The sequence below is a fragment of the Alnus glutinosa genome, chromosome 1, assembly GCF_958979055.1.
Source record: "Alnus glutinosa chromosome 1, dhAlnGlut1.1, whole genome shotgun sequence".
Classification (NCBI taxonomy): Eukaryota; Viridiplantae; Streptophyta; class Magnoliopsida; order Fagales; family Betulaceae; genus Alnus; species Alnus glutinosa.
Window position 1 is genome coordinate 4110758 of NC_084886.1, and position 25868 is coordinate 4136625.

General features: G+C 36.9%; 2 protein-coding genes across 4 annotated transcripts; one reads left to right on the top strand and one right to left on the bottom strand.

Moving 5' to 3' along the window:
• The first annotated feature begins 883 nt into the window (after nucleotides 1-883).
• Nucleotides 884-2729, top strand: LOC133866978 (RING-H2 finger protein ATL46-like). The gene has a single exon (XM_062303653.1). The coding sequence runs from the start codon at nucleotides 1417-1419 to the stop codon at nucleotides 2548-2550; it is 1134 nt and encodes a 377-aa protein (XP_062159637.1). The 5' UTR covers nucleotides 884-1416; the 3' UTR covers nucleotides 2551-2729.
• Nucleotides 2730-5300: 2571 nt separating this feature from the next.
• LOC133866990 (AP-1 complex subunit gamma-2-like) lies at nucleotides 5301-24837 on the bottom strand. 3 transcript variants are annotated; one of them, XR_009899965.1, is made up of 19 exons: nucleotides 24434-24836; nucleotides 21396-21698; nucleotides 21015-21156; nucleotides 20085-20258; nucleotides 19343-19522; nucleotides 14889-15043; nucleotides 13702-13792; nucleotides 13067-13230; nucleotides 11865-11919; nucleotides 11052-11174; nucleotides 10784-10879; nucleotides 10047-10174; nucleotides 9396-9500; nucleotides 8977-9236; nucleotides 7814-8062; nucleotides 7558-7733; nucleotides 7179-7283; nucleotides 5669-5879; nucleotides 5301-5556 (listed from the first exon to the last, which is right to left on the bottom strand). XR_009899965.1 is itself a non-coding variant. In XM_062303675.1 (18 exons), the coding sequence occupies exons 1-18, from the start codon at nucleotides 24463-24465 to the stop codon at nucleotides 5784-5786; spliced, it is 2631 nt and encodes an 876-aa protein (XP_062159659.1). In that variant the 5' UTR covers nucleotides 24466-24837; the 3' UTR covers nucleotides 5301-5783. The 3 variants fall into 3 exon arrangements, 2 of the variants coding, with proteins under 2 accessions (XP_062159659.1, XP_062159647.1); XM_062303675.1 differs by having other exon boundaries at nucleotides 5301-5879; nucleotides 19343-19519; nucleotides 24434-24837; XM_062303663.1 differs by having other exon boundaries at nucleotides 5301-5879.
• Between the last annotated feature and the right edge of the window lie 1031 nt (nucleotides 24838-25868).

Consider the following 25868-nt stretch of genomic DNA (forward strand, 5'->3'; position numbering starts at 1 on the left):
ACTTTCATTACTTTATTTGAAACTATTTTATCAAAAATAAAAAAAAAATAAAATTGAAAATCATGTACATATAATTATGTATAGATATAATTTATTTGACTATATTATTTTTATAATTTATTTTATTATTTTGGTTTTCATTATAATTTATGTCTTATTTGTTATTAAGGAAGGATACACTTATTCCCCTCAAACTACCATTTTATTGTCAATATACCACAAAACTACTAATTATGTCAATATTTCATTTTAAACTACTAAAAAAATTGTCTGTCTCTCTTAAAGTCAACAAAAAACAAAAATAACCCAAAAAAAGTTCAATAAGATAAATATATCCTTATAAATTCGAGAAAAAAAAAAAAAAAACTAAAACTAAAAGACAAGTTTTTTCTAAAAAAAGATTTTTTTTTTTTTTTTTTTTTAAGATTGAAAAGAAAAACAAATTTCTTTTTTAGAAAACAAAGATAATAAAAAAATAACGGGAAAAATAAAATTCCAAGAAGGTGGCCGAACTGAAAATTATATAAAAAAAAAAAAATTATTACTATTAAATTGGTAATAAATCTCTATTAAATTTTAATTTTAATTACATCAATTTTGAAGACAACGTTAACACGAAAAAGAATCAAAAGATGTCTAAAGTTTTACTCAAAGAACTGTGTGCACGTGGCACGACACATCAACCAATGAATAAGGGTGCCGTGACACGTTCACAGCCCACAGGGTCAATGCCCTTCTATGGCCTTGTCATTAGAAAATGACAATCGTGCCCCTTTAGTTCTTTTTGGCTCCCTAATCTTCGCTTTTTGGAAGCTCCTATGACGTTCCTCGTTGCCTGTACTCTCTTTCGCTTCCATTATTTAAAGGATTAAAATCCCTCGAAGGGTAGCATTTTTTTGTTGCTGGGTTTCTTTTATTTTTTATTTGTTTTTTCTTTTCCCACTGCAACAAACACTGACCAAGACAAGACTCATCAAGTACATGAAAAAATGGCTCCATTAATGGCGGATTTTCTCAGAGTTGAGGTAGGTAAACTGCAACCTTGACATCTCTAAAGTGTGCTCCTTTTTCAATATTTTCACGCCAATTTTTTTGGGCTTCATGTCAATGCAAAGATAAGAGATGGTACTTTGGTATCAAGTAAATATTTTCGCACTAAAAGCCTACCAGTTTGGTTGAAATCTGAGTCAAATTGCGTGGATGTTGTGTGTACATTATTGACTAAACTATTATGGGTTTCTTGTGAGTGCAAGAAATAATGTGCCTATTGCTTGTTTACCGCAATATATGAGTTGGGTTTGATCTCAAAGGAATCAAGAAAAATTTTGTCTTGAGGTTACATATGGGTTATTCTCTGTGTTTGCGATTCAAGGTAGCTGAGAGCAGTGGTGGTATTTAGCATGTCTATATACTAAAATGTCTTGGGTTCAATCTCAAGTCAGGCTGAAAGATGGTTTTCTCACCAGCCCTCCTCTCTCTCATCCGCTCTCTTCTTCTCCTTCTTCTTCTGCTTCATTGCCATATAATGGTGATTACCAGAAACAATCAACACCACCATCGTCATCATCATCTGGAAGCAAAATAAGTCCAGCAATTCTTTTTATCATTGTAATTCTAGCTGTTATCTTTTTCATATCTGGTCTCCTTCACTTGCTTATCAGATTTGTCATAAAGCATAGACCTTCATCAGCAATTACTGAATCCGATAGATACCCAGAAATGTCTGGGTCCGATGCTTTTCAAAGACAGTTGCAACAACTCTTTCATCTCCATGATTCTGGCCTAGATCAGGCTTTCATAGATGCTCTCCCTGTCTTCCTTTACAAAGAAATTGTGGGTCTGAAAGAGCCATTTGATTGCGCAGTTTGCCTCTGTGAATTTTCAGAACAAGACAAGTTGAGGTTGCTTCCCATGTGTAGTCATGCTTTTCATATTGGGTGTATAGACACATGGTTGCTTTCAAATTCAACCTGCCCTCTTTGTAGAGGGAACCTTTACACACCTGGGCTTGACATCGAAAACCCAGTTTTTTACTTTGAAGATGGAAGGGAAGAAGATGGGATTTCAGGCATTGGGGGAAGTGGGATTCTTTCTGGTCAAAAACCTTCAGAGAACGAGATTGTTAGTGAAAAGAGGGTATTTTGTATAAGACTTGGCAAATATAGAAGCTCAAACGATGGAGGAGGAGGAGGAGGAGTGGAGAGAGGAGAGGAAGAGACCAGTACTAGTAGTTTGGATGCAAGAAGATGTTACTCTATGGGATCCTATCAATATGTGGTTGCTGATTCAGAGCTGCAAGTTGCCCTATGCCCCAATGGAGTTGGTGGTAGTATGAGGATTGTGAAAGGGAGAGCCGAACAAAATGGGAATTCTACAATTGATGGGGATGGTGAGGGGAAGAAAATTAATATTGGAAGTAAAGGTGAAAGCTTTTCTGTTTCTAAGATCTGGCAATGGTCCAAGAAGAGTAAATTCACAAGTTCCTCAGAAACCGGTACATCTTCTGCCACTGTGAGTTTGCCATGGCTTGATAGATCTCAGGGTGCATGAAGGTATTCAATGTGCTTTGTTCTTTTTTTGCATACTCCAATGAATCTATTTCTCATAGCGTATTCTCTCAGCTTTTTGTTGCCTTTTCTTTTAAGGGTTAATTCCTTACCCATATGCTAACTTCTGTGAATTATGCTCAGGTTTATTGAACTTTATTGCAAATGACTCTTTCTACTTTATCTTGTCAGTAAAATTCCTTTATGTCCATATATTTGGAATTTAAGAAATGCTTTTTTTTCCTTTCAAACTGCAAACCACGGCCATGAAAGGATTGTGCTCACTCATGACTCATCTTCACTCGCAACATTATTGCACCTTAATTCCTCAAACAAAATCAGCAGCTTTCCATATTCATTAGACTGATGAAGCATTGCATACCATAACCATGTGATGTTTAATTCAAAAGACAAAGGAGTCTTTTTAGATGCATACTTGTTGTGTGAATAAAGGATTACAGTGGAGTCAAATCAGATGTTGCTTTTTGGATGCTTTGAGTTTCTCTAGAAGTTTGCTTTTGTCTAAAATAAAATTCTTTTCTTTTTGATCTTCCAAATGGAGACCCGCTTTTTGGTTGGATGAATTATGGTGGGATTCCTGAAAAGTCATGGGAGGGAACTCTTGCTATGAAGAGCCATGATTTGAAACGTTGACATATAGGCTGGTGGTTGTGGGGTCGATGGCGGGTGTTCCCTTATCTTATGATGCCATCTCCCCCAGAGAAATGTTTTAAAGAAAGAAAACCTGAATCCAATGGTACGATGTCGTTGTAGTGTCTCCTGTAGCACACCGCTCTTGCAGTTGTGAAAGCGAAACCCCATACCCCATCCCATAAATAGGGATTTGGACATTTTATTTGACAATTTTCTCGTCCACTTATAAATGACCGACTCTTCTCTGGCTAGTTTCAATTGAAGAGAATCCGTCTCTCTATAATGAGTAATGCTACACATCATCTTCTTGTCCTCCTTTTGTCCTCCCAAATTTGATGTGGCTCTTAAAATCACCATTGAATTTATGATAGATCATTATTGAATTTTGATCCAATGGTGATTTTAAGAGCCACATCAATTTTGGGAGGATGAAAGGTGGACAAGAGGATGATGTGTAGCATTACTCCTCTTAAATAACTATCACATTTGGATCATTGGATGGGATTAGGAAAAAGATTTAGCGTGAGGGTTTATTTTTGTTTGCTTTTGCAAGAAATGGTTACTCTTTGGAAATGTCTTCCCTATCTAAACGGAAACATGGTTTTGTTTAGTAATATGTTTTCGAGTTTTAATGTATTTTTGGATAGTATTTTTTAAAAAAATAAATAAATAAAAATGTTTTGATATGATATAAATGTAAAAATTGTTTGTGTTTTTAAGAGTATTTTGTATTTGGATTGTGTTAATATTTTTCTTTTGAGAAATATATATATATATATATATATTTATTTTTTCTAAATTGAGTTGGAATAAAAATATCAGTTTAGAGGAAACTTTGTTCAAAAGAAAAGAAAAGATTCTCTCTCTCTCTCTCTTTTTTTTTTTTGGAATCCACGTGTAAATTTTAAGATGCGATTGAGGGGGTGTAATAGTAAAGATAGAGCACAAGTTGGTGCAATTTGATATTTGTGGAAAAAGAGTGGGGTTGGGAACGTATTTGGTAGGACGTAGGGTGTGATGGGCCAAATGTGACAAGCTGGATCCTGGATATGAGCAAAATGCCAGCAAAGAAAGCCGAAAGTCAAGTTATGAATCGGGTAGTAGGTGAGTCCTGAGATCATAACAAGACCAAATCCGCGGGAGACACACCGGCTCCTATAAAGTAATTGTGCCAAGTCACGCATATAAAATGATACCCATCTTTTTCAAGATGATGTAAAGTAGGTAGTCTCATACAAAATTTGGCACTCATTTATCTTTGCACTCGGGTTATAACGACAAAATATTTAATACTATAAATGGGACTTTTGTCGACACGGATTTAAATCCCGTATAATAAGGTTGTTCATTATCATATTCAAATCATACTTATTCGGACAAAACAACTCAAGCAAGAAGGCGGCTTAACTATCCGACAGTTTGAGTCTGAGCAATCTCATTGTAATTGCATTAAATCCGGATCTTGCGAATTCACCCTAGCATGTGAATCCAGGAGTGAAACTACCCATGCCTTTGGGGTCCTAGGCCACCACAAAATTTGATTTTTATTTTTAATATTTATTTTGATGAAATGGATCTCCAAAATTAATTTTTACTTCCAAAATTTTTAATTTTTAATTTTTTAGTTTTGTCTCCCTCTCTTAATATTCAGTTCCGCCATGAAACATGATGAAAGATATTAACCATTAGAATTAACATTTTCTGACCATATTACCACCCAAAATTTCATATAAAATTCAGCTAGATGAAAGTTTGACTGCGTATGATTTCCAGAGCCTCGTTAATTTTTAACCAGTCACCAGTGATGCTACATCAATGCACTTTGAGATTGACTTTTTGCCAGTTGAAAATTAGTGTCAATAATATTTTTTTTTTAAAAAATATTACCATAAAATATAATTTAGTTTTATATCATGGAGAGAGAGAGAGAGAGATCAATAGATCATGGCAGGTAACGTTTTTTTTCGTACTCTCACTTTACCGCATTTCGACTAAAAATAATCAGAATAGCTAGAGTAACAAATGTTCATGATATACTCAAGTATCCATGATTTTATGTAAGCCTAGTCTTTGAGAGGGGGGGAAGAGAAGAAAAAAAAAAAAAAAAAAAACTCTGATATTTCACTGATAATTATGAAATATTACATAAAATCATATTGGAATATGCTAATCACTGTTTAAACTCAGAGACTTCAATCCCAAACAACAAAGCTCGTGAGTAAATCCAAACTACAAAATAACAACAGCACCTCATGTACTCAATGACACATGAACTCCCTCCTTTCTGTGCCTCTCGGCAAAATTCAATTACCAGGATTCCTTACAGGAATATTGTGTAATAATGTACACAGAACACCTACACGAGGAAGAAAAATGCAAAAAGGCAAAAAGCAGGGGGGGCAAAAAGAAGTGTGAAGCCATGATCCCAAACTAAAACAAAATCAGCGATAATTGTTACAAACCATTACCGCGCCAAATTGAAGAATTGAAACAGAAGATTGCACCAACACCACCAGCGGCAAGAAAGAAAAGTGCTGGTGCACCACCATCTTTAACACATACGCATCAAAACGCCATCCAATCTTACAAACCACCAGGGAAATTGTTAATTTGTCCATCCTCCAAAATATCTTTGTTGTTGATCTTGTAAGCTATCCTTATTCGCATGACAAGAGATTTCTGAAAATAAAATCAACTTTGTAACTATCTACAATCTCACACAGCAAAGAAAAAGGTTGAATTTTTTTTTTAATACGGGTTCCTGGACTACACAAAAAAGTCATGTATCGAATTCCTAGTAGGGTTCGTCTTTGTTGTGCTGGATTACATAAACAAGTACTCACAACTCCAGAAAATTAACTGGATTCAATATTAGCTTATTTCTCACCAATTCATTGCAGACATTCCATGATAAGTAAAAAGGGCATTTCCATCCCCTTTTAGTCAATTTTGAGGTTGGAAAGACAAACTCAATGCCAGCCTCAAAGGTTCCACCAGTGTCGGGACCAAAAAAAAAAAAAAAAAAAAAAAAAAAAAAGAGGAAAAGAAAAGAGTGATTCCTAATCACCACTCAATTTTCACTGACATTTTGTTGATTGTTTGTATACTTTGGTAAAAGACAACTACGGTGTGAATTTGATCATTGTGGCCAATTTTTGGAATATATTCTGTCAACCATAAAGGAAGAATTGAACCCTAAAATAGTCATAAACCCACAATCCAATTATTTACCACAATGGTATGATGGTATCAACATCCAAGCAGCACTTACAGTGAGCACTAATATAAACCTAAGTCTTCAAGTTTCAGTGAGTTGCTAGTCTAGATGAAAATGAAACAGACTTCCACTTCATTTATTAAAACAAGAAGACAACAAGAAGAACACTCTACAGCCCCCTTACATGCCTGCCCCCTGTACATTGACTCAGCTCCGAACAAACTCTCTGAATCAGTGAAGTACCATTACATCTAACAAGCTCTTAAACTTCTTTACATATCATTACACAATTGAGCTCCTTAAATGTTGAAAAAAAAAAAAAAAATCATTTTGGCTGGAAGATGGATGCCAAGAAAAATTTAATAGAGTTGAAGCCCTGTTTTCTTTCTAGTGAAGCACTTTCATAAACGAATGCTCAAAAGATAGAATGAGCAAGGGAACAAACTGAGAGCCTACTCAGGGGACTATATGTAACCAAGCAAGGGAAACAAGCTGATGAACAAGCACAGACTGACATAAATCTTTACATGGGACATCCAAAAAAAAAGGGCAAAAAATCTAAAAAGATAAAGATAAGACAAAAAAATAAAATATAAAATTGATATAGATAAAAAGTAGATGATTAAGGGCACTATAAAATTAAAGCTAGGTTAAGAAAAAAAAGTTAGCTAATGGGATAACAACTGAAGCATGATATGCATTGTCATGAAGTCTAGGTTCTGGACCATGCAGATAAATAGGAGAATATGCAAGTCATATACCTTTCCGTGTTGGCTGTTAGTAACTCTCAAGGTTTGTGTGATAGATCCATTACCACTTGCAGGTAGAGTATTGCTGCTAGCTGGATCCAGATGCAGTTGAAGAAACTGTGGGTTAAAAACAACAAGAGATATCATAACTGCATCTTGAACAAGGAGAAAATAGACCTAAGAATTTAAGCAACGGGGAAGCCAGAGAAAATGAATGAACAATCTATATTGAAGAGACCAATGTCAACTATAAATACAAAATAAGGCATGAGATATAATTTAAAACAGCACATAAAACACAGCAGAGAAAGGGAGAGAAAGTCCAATGTCAAGTTGACGTACTAAACAATAGTAGAATAGACATATTTAACAGCCTATTATCTGGCATTACCTTTGGAACTGCGGCCTGGAAAATAAAATCTGTATAGACATTTGGTGACAAATTTGTAAAAGTAGCCTGGATTGATGTTGTTTGTGGGTTTCCAGGTGGCTTAGAGAAGTCAAACGATATTCTCAAAGAGCTGCTCTCAAACGCGATGACAGATGGATAAACTGGACCATTATTTTCTGTTCATAAAGCAAAAGGCTATCACAACTTTGACAAAAACCATATCTGAAAAAGATCTCCAACTGAGACCAAATTTTACCAGGTATTGGTGGATTGGGAACAAAGCCATCCAACAAATCCATCATAGGGGCAGCTCCTACAGGAGAAGTGGCTCGTGCAGAAAGTGAAGATGGCGATGAGAGTCCCTCCAATGATGAAACTGGTGATTTGTTAACTTGACTGGTGGATAATATGTCAGGTATGGATAAGCTGCTTTGTGCAGGAGGTGTTTCAATAGACAAAAGATCCAGTAGAACATCTGTGCCAGTTCTAGGAGCCTGATTTGTACCTGAAATTGCAGAAAGAAAAACACAAATGATATGATGCATGGGTTAAGACTAGATTAATTCATGAACAATGAAATTGTATACATTCGTATGTATACATACATATATTTGTGTGTATGTGTTTATCTGTAAAATCTATATACCTATACAACAGAAGATCAAGACAACTTAAACACAGGTTCTTAAAACTGTCAAACGAGGAAACAGAGTGCATCACTAGAAGCTACATAAGCAAAATTTAAAGATCCTGAGGTTTGGAAGTGTATCCTCCACAAATCTTCTCTTGCCTTCTTGTTTAATTAAAAAGGAAAAAAGAAAAAGATTTTCTGATACAAGCGTGGCCCCCAGAAAATTGACTAGAATCAAGTACTCTTGATTCAATGTGTTCCCAATAACTTAAATGCAATGGATACCAAGTACAGTCGTATAACAAACAGAATTGGACAAACCTAATGCTTCCCAAGGTACTAAGGTTTACTTAAGCTCCTAGACAATGTGACCAGCAACCAACCCACAATATAAACTACATGTTTCTAGTATTTATAACCCATAATATAATTACATATAACATAATATTAGATGCTCCATTATTTTTTACACGTAATGAGTAGGTGAGTTGGTCTAAGTCGGATGGTTCTGAGTCCACTCAAATCTGACCCATAGGAACTGGCTGAACCTTGGGTAATGCTCCACCACGATCATAAAAAATGGATCCTCCACTTCTTAACCATGCAGAAAAGAAAATTATCCAGATCAGGGTCCCAAACAAAGGCCAGCATTTTGGAAAGTGCTGACTCCTACCTTAATGCTTTAAAAGCCAACAGGTCTATAAGAATACACAGATGGTTAATGCCCCCCCCCCCCCCCCCCAATTCAAAAGTGATCATGAAAAAATTCATGACATTCCAATACTAACCGGATTGTTGTGATGCTGGCGAGAGATCAACACCAAGAAGATCCTGAAGAAAATCACCACCAGAGGAACTAGGTGCAGGAGCATCATCTAAACTTAGATCAAGTAAATCTACAAGAGGAGCCGCAGGAGGTTTAGCAACTCCATTTGGAAGATTAAGTGATGCTCCATTGGAAGTTGAAACTGTTGCTGGCGTTGAACCTGCCCTCCTTCCAATGAAAGTTGCCTCATCCAAAACAGGCATCCTTTCAACCAGCGTGGACCTGCAGAACTTCATCCATAAGCTTTCTAATCTACAAATTTGCTTCAAAAATAAAAATCCTTCCCAAGAGCACCAGGGAGGGGGGTGGAAGAAACAAAGGATAAAGGGGAAGAAACTGAAGCTCTTGATGATTTAAATCCCAAAAAGTATAAATGCATACCTAATATTCTGATGCTTCTCAATAATAGAATTGAATTCGATGGATCTCTGCTGCGACTCAAGAACAAGGCTTCCTCTGTGTTGAATGATAATATCCCGGACCCTCCTAAGATATTATTTAGAGAACAACCACACTTTCATGTCATAAGAGAGATGAGAATGAAATTTTTGATTGATTTATTTAGAAAAGATTTACTAATTTTGGGAGACTCAAGGAACATAGCCGGAACCAAGTCCAAAAAAATTAGACTGATAAAGATAAGTTCCTAAACAAATACACAAATCAGTGCATATATACGAATATGATTTGTGCATGTAGTACGTATGTATGTTATCCAATGAGTGAGAGAGAGAGAGAGAGAGAGAGAGAGAGAGAGATTCAACCATAATCATATCTGAAGTCCAACAGCATACCATTGCCAGCAATAGGAAAAGGAAACAATTCATATTAAGTTGAGTGACAGCTTGCTAAGCCCAAAAGGGAAAACCCTCTTCAGCTATGTAGACGTAGAATGTGGGCATTTTTCTAGAACATTATAGACATCTAACAAAACAGAAAGGATGCTGGGGGGAAATACATCTTAAGCATGGCAGAATATAAATGTGATAAAGGTTAAAACAGTGGCAAAAAAAAAAAAAAACGGTAACATACTCTGAACAAGATGGAAAACGGGAAGAGAGCTTTAACAAAGCAATCAAACACATTGCTTTGGTGGTGAGATCTGATGTATGGCTCTTAACGGCAAGCTCTATGACATCCACAGTATCGGATCCTGTTACCTGCTTAGAAGACCTCAAGTTAATCTGGAGGAAAAAATATAATGATGACCAACCGAAGGGTCTAAACATTCATTCGTTACCAAACAATGTAACTCGGATGCTGCAGTCATGCAATCTATTTATACTAAAAGCAGAAGTCAGTAGACAGCCTTATTGTAGATTTTAGCCCTCAAGTTAGTCAAGTCACCTTTTGGAATCAGGATGACTTGCCAAGGACATTTCTTTAACTTATATCTCAATTTTAACCTATGTAATTACAGAGAACAATGGGAGACGAGCATAAGATATTTTTCAGTCATCTCTCATTTCAGTTGCTGAAACTTAATGAACAAGAAGAAGAAGCCGAAACATTATTATTTTTTTGATAAGAAGAAGAAGCCGAAACTTATTTTGCCCATCTGAAGAAATCAAGGCAAAATAAGAAACAAAAAGAACAAAGAAAAAAGAAAAAAGGATGACATATTCAAACAAGACCGTAAGTCAAGAGATTTATTTGTTCATGGCATTATCTTCAGATCTGCTTTATCCTACTTTCCACGTTCTGAAAATAATACAGCTAAGATGACCACAGGAAGTTCATACAAAACATATGCAAGAGGTTGAACTCACAGTTATTGGATCCTCTGTGTCAAGCATTCCAGCATTATTGACTAACATGTCACCATATTCTCCTATGCACCAAACTGCCACTCGAACAAGAGTTTCCTGGTGAAAATATTAAAACAATTCTCTCAGGACAAACAAATGTTTATAAATGGCATGTATGCTTAAATACTAAAGATGATAGGAGCTCCATCTTGAGCATTTATCTTGTCTTTTTTCCTTTTTGATAAGTATATTGAACATATATCTTGACGGGAAAAAAACAACCGAGTACCTGTTCAGCTGATGTTTGGAATGCTCTGTATAATGCCCTTACAGTATATCCATGGAGGTCAGAAGCATTGCTTATCACAACAATAAGGGCATGCCAGACTTCATCTTTTACAAAATTTCCAGCCTACTAAGCATAGAATAAAGATAAGTACCTCCTAAAACCAAAATATATAATTGCGTATGCTGAAAAAATACAAATGAAATGATTAACAAATGTCAGATGTGGCACTTTCGTACCAAAGCAAATTAAACATATTGCATGAAACAATTTTCTGTTAGAAGTTTAGAGAAGAAGCACTAGCACATATGGCGACCGCAAAAATGTGACTAGTAGTCGAATTACTTTCCAAAAATGTTATCATCAGAGTCCACAGAGGTGCAACATTATCACCCTCATCTACATATCCACATACTTCCACATATTTCTAAACATTTTTTTGTTTCCTCAACCCTTCTATTCGAGTTGCCAAAACATCTTTTGGTAGCCTCCAATTATACTTAATCCACCTAAAAGCAACAAATGGCATTACACATAGCTGAAGCAGTTCAACATCTGACTAATTTTGGCCTTAACTGGAAACAGAATCACACGATAGCATTTGTCTAACTAAACTCCACCTTCATAGAGATTAAATACAGTTGAGTAATAATAAATCAGAAGCGATTAAGATGTGGTTGGCACAAAGGGGAAACCAATCTAGGGTAGTGACACTGACTTATCAATGCAGAAACATTTAAATGTTTCATAAAAGCATCAAACAAACAGCACTAAATATAATATGATAGACAAAGAATAGGTTATTATGTTTTATACCTCAGAGAGAACCTTGAGCATCTGATCAATGTACCAAATCTTCTCTGGTGAAAACCTAAAGCACCAAAGAGTGAATGTTAATAAACTAAACATTGCTAGGTCATAATTCCAATTAATTCATCTAGTAGGCCATGCTCAACTAGTCTTACTGTATGGAACGATACCGTGATCCATAACAATCTATAGATATAGGCACATACATACAAAACTATAAATATGCATATATATAAATTTATAGACATCCACGTTCCAGATGCCACAAAAAAGGAAATAATAATATCTATGTCGAAAAATCAACCCCAAAAGCTTCTATTAGGAAGTGGGCCAAAAGAAAAATATCAAGCTTAAAAATACTCCTCCTCACGGGCAAGCCTACTGAATAACAATGAACCAATCGTGGTGTATTGCAAGTGCAAAACAGAAGAAACTAGCAGAATGGAAGCCATTGACGCTTGAGTCAAGGTCCTTTTAGATAAACAAGGCTCTAATACAATCTTAGAAAACATCGATACCGAGTGCGCAAAGCAATTAGGAGGTGGACACGCTCACAAACACATAAAACTCTAATAATCTAAAGCATTAAGGAGACCAATTTACTTTCCCCTATGTGCAGAACTGCCTTCGTTGGATGGGGAACAAATGCTTAAGTTGCTTCAAAAGTACATGGAAAAACCTATAATGGTAATGCCACTACAAGAATTGGCAAGTGAACTATTACCTCTGGAGTCTAGATATACTACCATATGAATGCCAAATACTACTACTATTAGTAGCTAGCATAACTTCTTATTTGTTTTATTTGTTTTCTCTAAGAAGCAAATATTCATCTTTGTTACAAATCACATAGCAGATACAAGGAAATATAATCTGGTATCTCTTTTTTTTTTTTTTGATAGGTAATAAGTAGGTCTTATTAAAAGCGTAAGGCGCCCCTCAATACACCGGCAGTATACAAGAGAACGCACCTAGCTAGAAAGAGAAAAACGAACAAGAAATTCATCAAAGGTAAACGACAACGGTGACACAAAAGCCACCGTCCAAAGATACAAAGTATGAAAAAAAGAAGCTAAAATTTCCTCCAATGATCTCTCCAAGTCCTCAAAACACCTATCATTTCTTTCCTTCCAAACACACCAAAGAATGCATGTTGGCACCATCTTCCAGAAAGAATTCAATCTAATTTTTATTTAACTGTAACTTACTTTGCAATTATGGAACAAATTTTGGCAGTAAGATCCCCCTTGAATTCTTGATCACTTACTTCCAGATATTCAATTAGCTCTTTTGTTAAAGGCTTCACATTGCTCTCATTTACTAGAAGATAAACAAGTTCAAGGGCCCTTTTCCGAATTGAAGCATCTGAATCCTGAAAGCGAAAAGGTCAAATGATGTTACACACTAGAAGACTCAGTTTTTGCGAATAGTAGTGTGGAATAGTCAGACAAGGCAATGCATCAATTCCACATAAAACTGTATTCCAGAAAATATCAGAAACAATTTAACGACTCAATCCAAAGTCTTCATACTTATTCTGTAAACAAGTCCAAAATAATGCTTTAAATGATAAATATTTGCTGCTTCAGCAAGTTTACAGGGAGAATTAAGCCTCGCATATTCCGCAGACTACTGCAAACTAGACAAGCCAAAATATCTTGGGCAAAAAGACTGTATATAAAGCGACTGTGTATACTTCAATAATTGGAGAAAAGGAACAAGAAGGATAAGCGGAAGAAGAAAATAAAAAAAGGACATTTCTCGATTTTTTATCAAGCAACAATTAATTCAGCACTTTTTCATTGTTATTAAGGAAAAAAAAGTAAGCATGCCCATGGAATACCTTTACACATTCCAAGATTGTTGCCCGATGCCTTTGCACTGCTTGAGCATCTACAGTTATAGCGTTCATCAGCATGTTTAATGCAACATATCTGGAAAAAAAAAAAAAACAAGAGTTTCAATTTAATAATATAGATGAGCAAGCAGCCGACAGGGAGGGATAGAGAAAAGGGCCAAAGCATTAGAATATTAATCAAAGAAAATAACTTCATACAAGGACTGATAATTATTAGGCCTGAAGCATAAAAGAGTAAGACTTTAGTCTCAGGTTCCAAACATGCCAGAAAAAGTAAAAGAACAAAAGTCTTCAGAAAAGTCAATGGATGGCTTACAACATAAACAGTCAGCACTTTTAAACTTTTTAGGTGGTTAGAAATTTCAAATAGAGTATTGCCGCACACTAATGCAGTCAATTAGAACTTGGTGACTGGCTAAGCAGTTATTGAAGCTAAAAAAAATAGGTATTTACCACCTTAATTTACTTTCTAGCTGTTTGCTCTCTACAAATACATATAACGTCAATTCTGTTATTTGTGAGGGCAGTTAAAATCAAAATAGAGGTAATGCTCTTCTCCGATGTAGATTAATTGTTATATATAGATATTGTGTCTAACAATCGCAGAGAGAATTAATGTGGATGCAAATTATAGTAGCACCAACATCAGATAGTGGATAGCGACTGGATATCATTGCTCAGTTTTTCATCAGGTATTTCTTGACTTTCAAACAAACACCTCACATCCTCCTCTTAGTTCATATACTTATGAGAGGTACGTAAAAAGGCAATCTTTCATGTAAGGATGAGGTAATCCATTGGAGGGAAGGGATTTAGGATGGGGGAGACCACCTTAATTGTATAGGCTACAAACTAGCATTTGATTGAAAAAAACAAGACCATCACACTAGCATGCATTTTTCCAACCCTTAATCATGGTTTAAGTCACTAATCAGCCATTCTCGACTTCTATGAGCATAAAGTATTTTATTAAAGATGGAAATATATTGGCAAGTAATAGATCCCGCAGAATGTTTAGCAAGACACCACCACAGGATCAGATAATAAATCTTACGCAAAAGAAAAAGATGCATATATTAGTGCCCAATAATTCAGGTAAAACCTGAAAACAAAAATAAATCGACCACAAGTGACCACAGAAGCATGTCCAGCTTAAAATACAATAACAAAACCTGATATTGTTGTCACGATTTGACAAGAATCTACCCAAGATATTGATAGCAAGCACACGTAAGCCACCATGATCTTCAATACTCATGATAGTTTCGACACATTCATATAGAATAGCATTTCCAGCATTCTTGTTTGACTCAGTTTTTGTTGCCACCTAGGAAAACAAAATATGGCACATCAATTAAAAAAAGAAAAGAGTTAAACTTTGTCAAATTTTGTCAAATCATGAATCTAGATGATGCCATGAATTATGAGCAATTACATCTGTCTAAAAAGGAGATATTAGAGTAAAAGCAACAAGCTTCATAAATCCACTTTGACAAGGTTACAAGGAATGACAAGAAAGGGGTCCTTCAAATTATATGATTGGAGTCAAAGTATTTGATTTAGAGATAAGTATGCACTTAACAGACCAAGCAAGATTTAATTTGTAAGGAGAACACAATTGCAAGGATTTTGAAGACATACTTTGCACCTTAATTCTGCGATTTATCATCAAATCCAAATCAGTCAACATCCATGTACATGAATACATTTACATGTATACATAATAAAACGTAACGTAAGCTTATCTTTTTTCCTTTTTTCTTTTCGATAAGTAGCATAAGCTTACAATCTTAAAGATAACATTAGAAAAACTAAAGTTAATGGACACAAAAACTACACAATTTCCATATACAAAAATTTAAAAAGATTAAAAAAAAATAAAAATCTTATGAGACTTTTTCTTACTGATAAACACTACTAACTACTCACACATTTGTACAAGACTTAATCCACGACTTCACCCTCCACCCGTGTTTTATGGAGAGAAGAGATGTCATTTGGTTGAAGGACCATGGGATAAAAAAGTCCTATGAGACTTTACAAATACATTTTCTTTTGGATAAGTACTTTACAAATACATTTTCCAATGTATTATATAACATAAATCATAATTTATACCAACTTTCTTTTAGAATTCCTATTTCTAAACAACTGGTATGTATTAAGCCTATCCTTTTTGCTTAGGCAACAATTTGTTAGTTTTTTCACCTTTAGGGACATTCAAACCATTTAAAAAGAAAAAGAAAAAAAGGGATGATCACATCGGATATCTCCAGGCCACTAATCTCAAACATTTTTTAATCCACTTGTAATTATAATAGAGTACTCTTAGTCCTACTCTTCTTATGATCCATTTATTCTGAAGCATCTTCTTGTTCTACAATTCTCCGATCAATGAGAACTACATTATCAACAAGCATACATGCCACCATGAGACCAACACGGAAGCCCTGTCAAACATGCATAATGGAAGTAGAAAGATATGTCATCCACATTGACATCTTCTGCAAAATTACTATTCTGTAGAAGTCCTACCTCATCCCTTCCTGAACATGAAATTTAATTTCATCACAGTCACAAGGCCACACCTGTAGTAGCCTCCATATCCTTTCTACCATTGAGACCTCCCAAAAGTTAAGAGCAGAAGACATTCAAATGAAGAACATATACTTCTAAGACTGCTGAGGTAAAAACATCACAAGTGACCCCTCCACCACCACTAAATTCTTCTTCTTCTTTTTGATAAGTAAGAAAAGATTTATTAAAAAAGCGTAAAGGCGCCCCTCAGTACACAGGAAGTATACACAAGAAACACCAAAAGCTAACCCGCAACAACTGATAGAAAACAGAAAAAGAACCCCAGAACCCAGGAAAGAACGCCCAAAACAACCCACAAAAGAGCCCAACCAGACATGAGAAAAAACCCAAAGACCCGAGAGATAGCCCACAACCCACCAATGCACACAACCCTACAACATGCGGGCCTTTCCATTACTAGAGGAAACTGAAGCGTCGCCATAATTTATGGAGCTTTGCAGATTCAGTAGCTCCCTCTTGCCTTTTGACTTCTGGCGTGCTATCATCTTTTCTCGCAAAAAATCTTCCTCCATGGCGTCCCGAATAGCCAAGGCCTCCTCCTCAAAAGAACCATCCAAAGCCCAATTCAAGGGTAAACCATCCCAATAATCTTCATCCTCCTCCCAAACCACAATCTCCCCATTATGATCAAAACCGACAAGCCAATTTCGAGATTGGGAAAATCCATTTCCTTCAGCGGAATAAGGAAAAAAAGGAGATAGGCAACCTCTCGGGGGGGAGGAAGGTCCAACCATCCCAACCTCATTGACCTTTTGCGGCAATGTGAAAATAACTGGCACCATCGGGCAAGAATTGAGAAATCCCCTTCTTAGACCCTGCTTCACTGGTGGCTCTGCAACCGTAACCTTTTTAACAGCACAGCCAGCAGACATCTTCATGGCTTCCAGGGAATCCAAAAATAGCTCATCATTCCATTTTACAGAATGCCCTTCCCTTAGTTTCCTTCGCTCTCCGGTAGGAACACTGAAAATGCTTAGAAACCACTACGAGGAGGGATGAACGCAACTTCTCTCCCAACCCAGCCGCTCCTGCAAGAGACAAAGGGGCAAAACCGGGTTGAGGAATCTGAAGTGGCCTCAACGGAATGAACTTAAAGACAGCAGCCGGAGAATGGGCCGAAACCACCGGAAAATCAAGATCCAGAGCTGGCGATGGAGGAAACCCGAAGATTGTAGAGGCTGGACAACGAATTGAAGGAACCGAAATCACCTGCAATCCACTAGACCCACCCCCAGAAGAAGACAGAAAAGGAGCCATCCCAATAGCTGTCGACGACGAGGGCATCTGCCGAAGAGAAAACCCAAAGGGATCGGCGACACCGGACCCACTCCCACTAGGCCAGTCCTCGAACGCCTTGTCGACCCAACCCCAGTAAAATGCAACCCCAACAACTCCCCAGAAGCTGATTCCGGCGACATCTCCGGAATGATTCTCACAGGACGGGCGATTTTGGAGTTTGGCAGAAATCAGCCCAGACGACAACCTGTGAGTTTCCGATCCAAGCCTAGGCCAATCCTCAAACGCCTTGTCGGCCCACCCCCAATAAAATGCAAACCCAACATCTTCCCAAGGGCTGACTCCGAACGGGAGGCTCTAGGTCTCAGCAGAAACCGGCCCAAGCCAATACCTGTGTTTCCAACCCAGGCCAAACCTGAAAAACCGGCCTAGAAACTTCCCAGCAACTCGGCCCATGGCCAATTTGAAACTGATTACCAGTTGTTTCCACGTACGCAAGTTCGAGTATTTGAAATTCAAATTCGAACTTGGGAGAGACTTCTTGCCCAGCAGCCGGTGATTCTAGTCTTTGTCCAGAGGATCCAGCAGGGGAGATTCCAAGGAATAGCAGTCTACCGCCGTTCTCTGGTAAATTCCAAGGAATAGCAGTCTACCGCCGTTCTCTGGTCTTCCTCTGCAAACCTCACAACTGGAAGAAAATCACATTGCTCCGTCAACGAATCCCTCAAACTGGAAGGAAGATCCCCCACGTTGGACACCCTCTTCATGGCAGTGATCAGGTTCGACCTCGCAAAAGAGAGCCCCGTCCACTTTGTAGCCAAACCCAAACTTGTCCCTTCTACCTTCCCAAACTTCTGTTCCAACGCAGACGATGACCCAAGCCCGCAACCCACCATGGCTGAGAGGTAATTTGCCACCTTTCTCAATTCGCCAGAGAACTTGTGCCATCCCCATCCTCCACTACCCTCAGGGATCAGAATGAATCGTTTCCGGCCACCCATCCCGAAAATTGTCGCCTCTAAGAAACGGCCAGCTTTGTTGCCACCTATCCAAGCAATCAAGACTTTCGGCCCTTCCCTAAATGACTTGACAAAATCTTACTCTTCCAGGGAACCCAAAAGCCCTTTCATCGTTGACACAAGCCACTCGGAACACTAGAAGCTCAAGATGACCTCGCTGGAGAAGTTTTTTCTTTTCTCCTCCACCCTCAACACCGACACCCCATCCAAAACCGAAAAGACAAAAGTCTTGGCTTCTACTATAAATCGCTTGTCCATCTCGCGACACACCCAAAACACAAACGGCCACGTAAAGGCTTTACATCGTCGCCGGAAGAAAAAACCCACCCAACCAGAATGTTAACCGGCTTACACCCCTACGGAAAAACGCAACCCACCACCACTAAATTCTACTAGTTTAAAATCAAGATTAACCACTCAACACACCTCTACCTTCAGCACAGCCACAGAACACTCCTATTCTCAACTATATTTCATTAAGATCCTCTACTTTGGCTTGTGATGATGAATGCTTTGTCAGCTTTCTACTACAGAAGATGCATCTTAGGAAACTCCTCCTTTCTTTTTTCTAAAATCAAAGTTCAAAACTCACTGTAACAATTTATTATTTTATCCTGGATATAGTATCCTCCACCCATAGAAAACAAACAAAAAAAAACAATACTGATCAGTGGGGTAGACAATATTGCTAGCAAAAATAACCGATAATCTGATAATCATGACTAATAGAACAAAATATTATAGCATAAGATAACAATTTAAGTGCAACTTACCTGGGCAAGTATGTCATTCATCAAGTCACTAGCATCTGCATCTCCTTTGCCCAACACACGCAAAAACTTAAGCAATCTTATATGGAGGAAGGGGTCTGCGATGCCAGCAATATCATACTCAGGTGCATATGGACTGTTCACGATGTCCTTTAGAGTTTTGACCAAACTCTCTGTGCACTTCTACAATAATGATATGAGCAACTTGTTATGATTAAAAGCTGATATGAATTGAAGCTTAGCCTTGTAGTTCAGTTTTTGCATAAGTATTTCACTAGAATAATACCATCAAATATTAAACATCTTTTATGACAACATCGGGCTGTATTTCTACAATACACAAACCAAATGCAAATAAGAACTTAACATGTAGCACGTTGAGCATTAAAATCAGGGTATTGAGTTAACATCAGGTCATCAAGAAAAATGAAAACACATAGAGCCACAAGGGATTCTAAACTTATGCATTACATATTCCAAAATTTCGAACACAGCACCTTTAATCTTGATCGAGGAATATAATACACAAAACTAACTAAAGATCCCACCAAAATCAAGGATCTTTGAAATGAACTCCTTGTGCATTTTCGTTTTCAAGCAGAAATGTATACCAGCATGGATCCAACAAGAATGAAAACAGCAGCTCTATAATGTAGTCAAGTAGATGACTCAAGAAAGCTACCACAGATTGCATATCCTATTAACAGAAATAGGAAACATATTGGCTGGGCCATGGTCAAGTTACCTTTCTGAAATATTCAAGGGCTTCAGCACTGACTTTACATAGATCTGTACAAAGTTGAACTGCTGTTATTAAAACTCCATGATGCTTTTCTTTAAGTAAGGCAGCAGCAGGATTTATAAAATTTTCCGCCAGGTCTGGTACTTTCTTTATAATCCTTATAGCACACAATGCTGCCTATATGTGACATTAAGTGCAGTCAACTTTCAAGAATGAAAGGGTAAGAGAAAGTCAACAAATAATGTCATATAATCATTTGATGCGCAAAAGAATGTTTAAATGTAAATGTTTGTCAGGAAACTCAAAACATCAAGTTGCAACACTTGAAAATAGTTTCTTAACATAGAAAACACCCTGGCAAACCATGGTAGGTTAAACATGTCTACAATTAACAAATTTGTTGGACTCAATCTTTTACTGAACAATAAGTTCATATTTGACAGTACACCATCCTAGTAAAGCTTCCAAGAAGAGAACACCAAACACCGTGAGAAGGATATCGAGTCAGCCAAAAAGAGCTTTGAAAATGTACCATTTAATGAGAAATATCACAATAGAAATATGAGACCAGATTCTTTCAGTGTCGGTATTAAGAACTAAAATAAATACGATGGATTCGGCACAGCAATGTTTCAAAGTAACAAGTGTGAATAATTGGTGATGACTAAGGTCTTGCTAGTGAAAAGAACAGCAGACCTGCCTTCAGTCACTAAAACAAGCAACTTAAGGGTAGTATATGTCAGAATTATCTTTTTCTTCCCCTCTTTTTCATTTTTAAATGATAACACACTAGGAAACTTTTTTCTGAATTATAACTTTGTTGAGTTTCGTGGAAGGAGTAACATCTAGAATTAAGAAAAAATTGGAAACAAATGGAAATAGTGGCAAACAAGTTCAGCAGAACTAACTTCTCAATCTGCACAAAAGACTCACTTTTTTCCGAGTATTTGGATCTCGAAATTGCAGCAATCTTTCAACTTCTGGTGCAAGATCACGAGCCATCTCTGCTGAACAAATATTTCCCAAAGCACAAAGTGCAAGTCCCACAATATACTGATTTGCATGATTGAGATCTCTGCACATAGGTTAAGGTTGCACAACACTGTAGATATAGTTCCCTTATTTCTTTCCTCATACGAATACCATTCCAATGGAAAAGTCACTAAAAAAAAAACTTAAAAGGTAGTAACAACAATAAAACATGGTAAATTAAAGCCTAATGTGGGACAATGATATACGAGAAAAAATAAGGAATGACAAAAATATATTTTAAAAAGATATATAGAGTGGAAAAAAATCAAAAATATTGGATACTGTTTTAATGAGTTTGTGACCAACATTAGAACTTCTTGTCTTTCATCAAGAAGCAACATCAGGCCAAGATACCCTATTCTCTTCTCTGGAAATTCAGGAGATGCAATTAACTTCAGGCATTCCATTTGACCAAAATGTGTGGGGTAGCCAAGCATGTGAATGAACATGAGCTTTGCAAGGTTACGATGCCTATAATCTTGATCATTTTCATTAATTGAGGCACGAATAGCAGCACACTCTTTTCTTACAACACCACGTTCCTCTGCTGCAGTTTTGCAGGCACGTATAGCCCGAATCATGTCCCTGCATTGAAATAGGTATATACCACATAACATGTTCAGAACCAATTAATTAGGTCCATGAAACATCTCCTCTGGAAGATAACATACAAATAATATGTTACTTATTCATTTGCATATAAACAAATTGAGCAAAGAGCCTCCAAAAAAAACCGCAACAACAAAAGCAACCACAAGTTAAACCAAACAGGAAAAAAAAAATTGAAAAAAATGGAAATAGCCATTTTACTTGGCAACTAAATGTTTAAGAAGTCTCATTAATCATAACAAAGGATGTAGTTCGTGCTTTCCATTGCTTTGTCTCAAAAAAAAAATATCGCAAACCAACCTTAGTTCTTGTAAAATGTATACACCATTCTTAAACCACCGTGCTAATCAATTCCCTGAACATTACACAGTAATGGACCTAAGAAAGAGAGGGCCACTCATTTCCACTGCCCTTTGTTTTTATGAGAAACTATTCAATGATCAATTAAGTTAAACTATCTAAACAAGATGCATTTGACTGCAAAACTTATCATAGTCTTGCAGATTACTGGACTCGGATCTTCCATTTCTAATCATGGGTAATTCTATGTACTATCTAAATGAGACGCATTTGATTGCAACGGAGCATATGGACTCCAACAGACCTGTCATCTAGATTGTTTTGCCATATTAACCCGTTGAAATATTGCTAATGTATACATACGAAGGCAGAGGGCATTGAAGGTAATAGCATCAATTTCAATTGACACATTCACCATAAAATATAGAATGAAAGAGAAAGAAAAAGAAATGGTTTCTTGGTATGGTGAGTCTTCCCTTTTTCCTTGGAAGAGCATTTGGAAGATGAAGGCTCCACCTCATATTGCTTTCTTCACTTGAACAAAAGCTTTGGGTAAAATACTTACGATCAATAACCTTAGGAGGCGGGGCCTTACGTTGGTTAATTGGTGTTGTCTTTGCAAGAAGAGCGAAGAGACCATAAACCACCTCCTCATCCATTGTGAGTTTACTAGCGAGATATGACATTTGGTTCTCACCTTATTCGGAGTATTGTGGGTCATGCCTAGAAACATTGTTGAGCTTCTTCAATGTTGGAAGACACAAGGGCGGGGACAATCCAAAGAGGCCATATGGAAAGTCATCCCAACTTTACTAATGTGGAGCATTTAAAGAGAAAGAAATCAACGCCTTTTTTTATGACCACGAGTCTAATGTGCTTCAGCTAAAATTCTCTTTCTTAAGTGCCCTCTTAGATTGGGTTGTATCTTTTGTTCTAAAGTTCTCCTCTCCTAAACTTGTAGATCTTGTTAACATTTTAGATTTTAGACCCCAATAGGGCGGTTATTTCTCTTTTATACTTTTCATGTAAATGAGATTTTCTCCTTCTTCTAATAAATTATTATTCAAAAAAAAAAAAATCATCAAAAAGTGAAACATGAACAATGAACTAAATAGACCACTTCAACCTCGTCAAAAAACTAAAACCAGAAGTTTTCAAAATGTATAAACTTTTATTTTCTATTTTCTCCTCCTTTTGCTCAATGACCTCTGGATCTAAGATCCAAGCTGATCGTATCCCACTCATTACTACTTGAGCCATAAGCACTAAGCCCCGATAAGTTATAGAATTAAGTCACACATGACAACCTGATTATGACCTGGCAATCTAGCAACCACATTGAATGAATCAAAAATTGTGAAGAGCCATAGTTCAGAACTTACTACCTTACGCCATGGGCACACAAGGTGGATAAGAGTGGAATTTAAGCCAACCCTCATAACAAACTCATCTACACTGCAGATTAGCCTAAATTTCTGGTGTACCAACCATTTTGCTTGTTTTATGTTGATTTGGAAATCAAAACTTAGGACTCATCATTAAAAAAAATCTACTTACTTTTTAAGATCATGGATGCTGGCAACTACCGGAATAGATTCCACCAAAATCAAGCTGTTCTATAAATAAATTAGAAAGAGAATAGAATTTAATATGAATTAAGATTGACTTTTGGTGTTAAAATTTCACTTCACATATCTGTCCAAAAATCACTTTAGAACCCTCTCAAGGATCATAAGGTAGTTTTAGAGGCTACAGCATCAATGCTTGCTTACATCTGTGACCCCAATTTGGCATTGCAAACAGTTTCCTATTGGCGCTTGGTCCCCCGTTAAACCTATTTGGTATCTCTTGGAGAACCACTTATCCTACATTTTCCATGTTCCAAACTATGAGAAGTGTTGCCTCAACAAGATTCATCGCATTCTTAGATATCACACATAAAGTTAATGTTTAGTATAAATGAGACCACGCAGGGTCAATATCATCATCACTGAGTGGATGTAACATAATCTCACACATTTCAACATTTGCTTCAATAATTCCCACTAAAACCAACCCCATTCAAGCACATTTAACCATGCCACGAATGAAATCCAACACGTTCCACTGATACCAGCTTAACTAGCACACAAATTCAGTATCAATCCCAAGGTTAGAGCTATCTAAAAGCTAGCAACTCCAACCAAGAAAATAACCAAATTAAAAAGGGAAATGCATACATACACTGCGATTTTCAACCAAAAAAAAAAACCATCTTAAATTACGCGAATTACGTTGCGGAAACAACCAATCAACATAAACGAAACTAATTGCTCTCTTTAAACGTTTAAAAATTAAAAAGCAGAGAGAGAGAAATCGGACTTTGTGTAATTAATCTGATAGAAATGGAAACAGTATGATTCGGAGCTCACCTCAGGCGCGTTCCGGATGAGAAGGGATTCATGATTGGGTCCGTGGCGAAGCTCCGAGAGAGCTCAGTCAGATCCAAACGAAAAACCGAACCGAACCCGGTACGCGATCAATCAACGGTGGTGTCGAATTCGTCAGCTGAAATAGACGGTCCGAATTCGAAACCAGAGATCCAAGAAGATACAATCAGAGGGATCTGATAGAGAGCGAGAAGAGATTTGGATCTGAGAGTACGACTCTGTTTCGATGGGCTGGTGTTCCTTCCACTTAATAACGATGAGTGCTCCTTCTGTGTCTTTGTGAAATGAAAGAAAACATTTCCGGCACTACAATTCCATGCGAGTGTTGATCGTGTTACCCGGTATTGGGAGCTGATTAGGTCACCGTGGGTGCTGATTGCATTCAATGGAGGATTGGAGCGTGTGACAGGTCGTCTCCGTTTTTGTCATGGGCCAGGACTTAATTCTATTCGTCTGTGGAGAGATCTACCTCACCCGCGGTAAGTTGAGTCATTTTCCGTTTAACAAAAGCAATCGTTGCAGAAATTTGCTCAATTCTTTCAAGTAAAAAAAAAAAAAAAAAAAAAGGGTAATACCATACAAATTATGAATTTCCTTTTTTTAGATAATAGGTATTAAATAGTTTAGTTCATAAATTTATTATTTTCATGTAATAGCATATGGACGACCGTTATGACCGCTACTACAAAATGTTGTACATGTAAAATCACATATATCACTAAATATAGGAGAAACTTTACAAAAGGGTATCAAACTAATGCGTTTTTTCACTTAAGGGTACTAATGTTGCAAAACGTTTAATTGAGTGTATGAATTTATCAAAACTATTCAATGTAGGGTATTCCGTCACCCTCCGTTCTAAATCGATGACGGAACCCAAAACACGCGCGTTTCACGTGATTTACTTAAGTATTTCTTCCCTTTATACCCTTCAGAGCTCTCAAAAAAATTAACTAAAAACAAAAACCATGCCACCTTCAAAACGCCCCATTTGAATAAAAAATTACATTCTTCGTCGTCGTCGTCTTCTTCCCGCGTTTTCTCTCTCCTGCTCTGTTTATGTACCTGACTCACAACGAAACCAAACCACAGCATACAGGAAAACTATCATGTTTCTTGATGGCAAACTCAAACTGCTCTATCAGACACAACCAACAGCATGATTCATGGTCGTTCTTTCTTTCCTGAAGCTTCTCTGTTTTCTGTTTTCTGCCTTCAACAGACAAAAGTCTAACTTCTCTTCAGTTATCCTTCTCTTCTTCTCATCAACTGTCACCCTTTCTCTTCTGTTTCCTGTTTATGTCATCGAATCTACTGTCATCCCTCCTTCTAACATATGCAAACTTTATCCATTCATTTAACCCAATGTTGTCTCTCCTTTCTGCAACTGTCAACCCTTTTCTCACCCGGTCTTCCT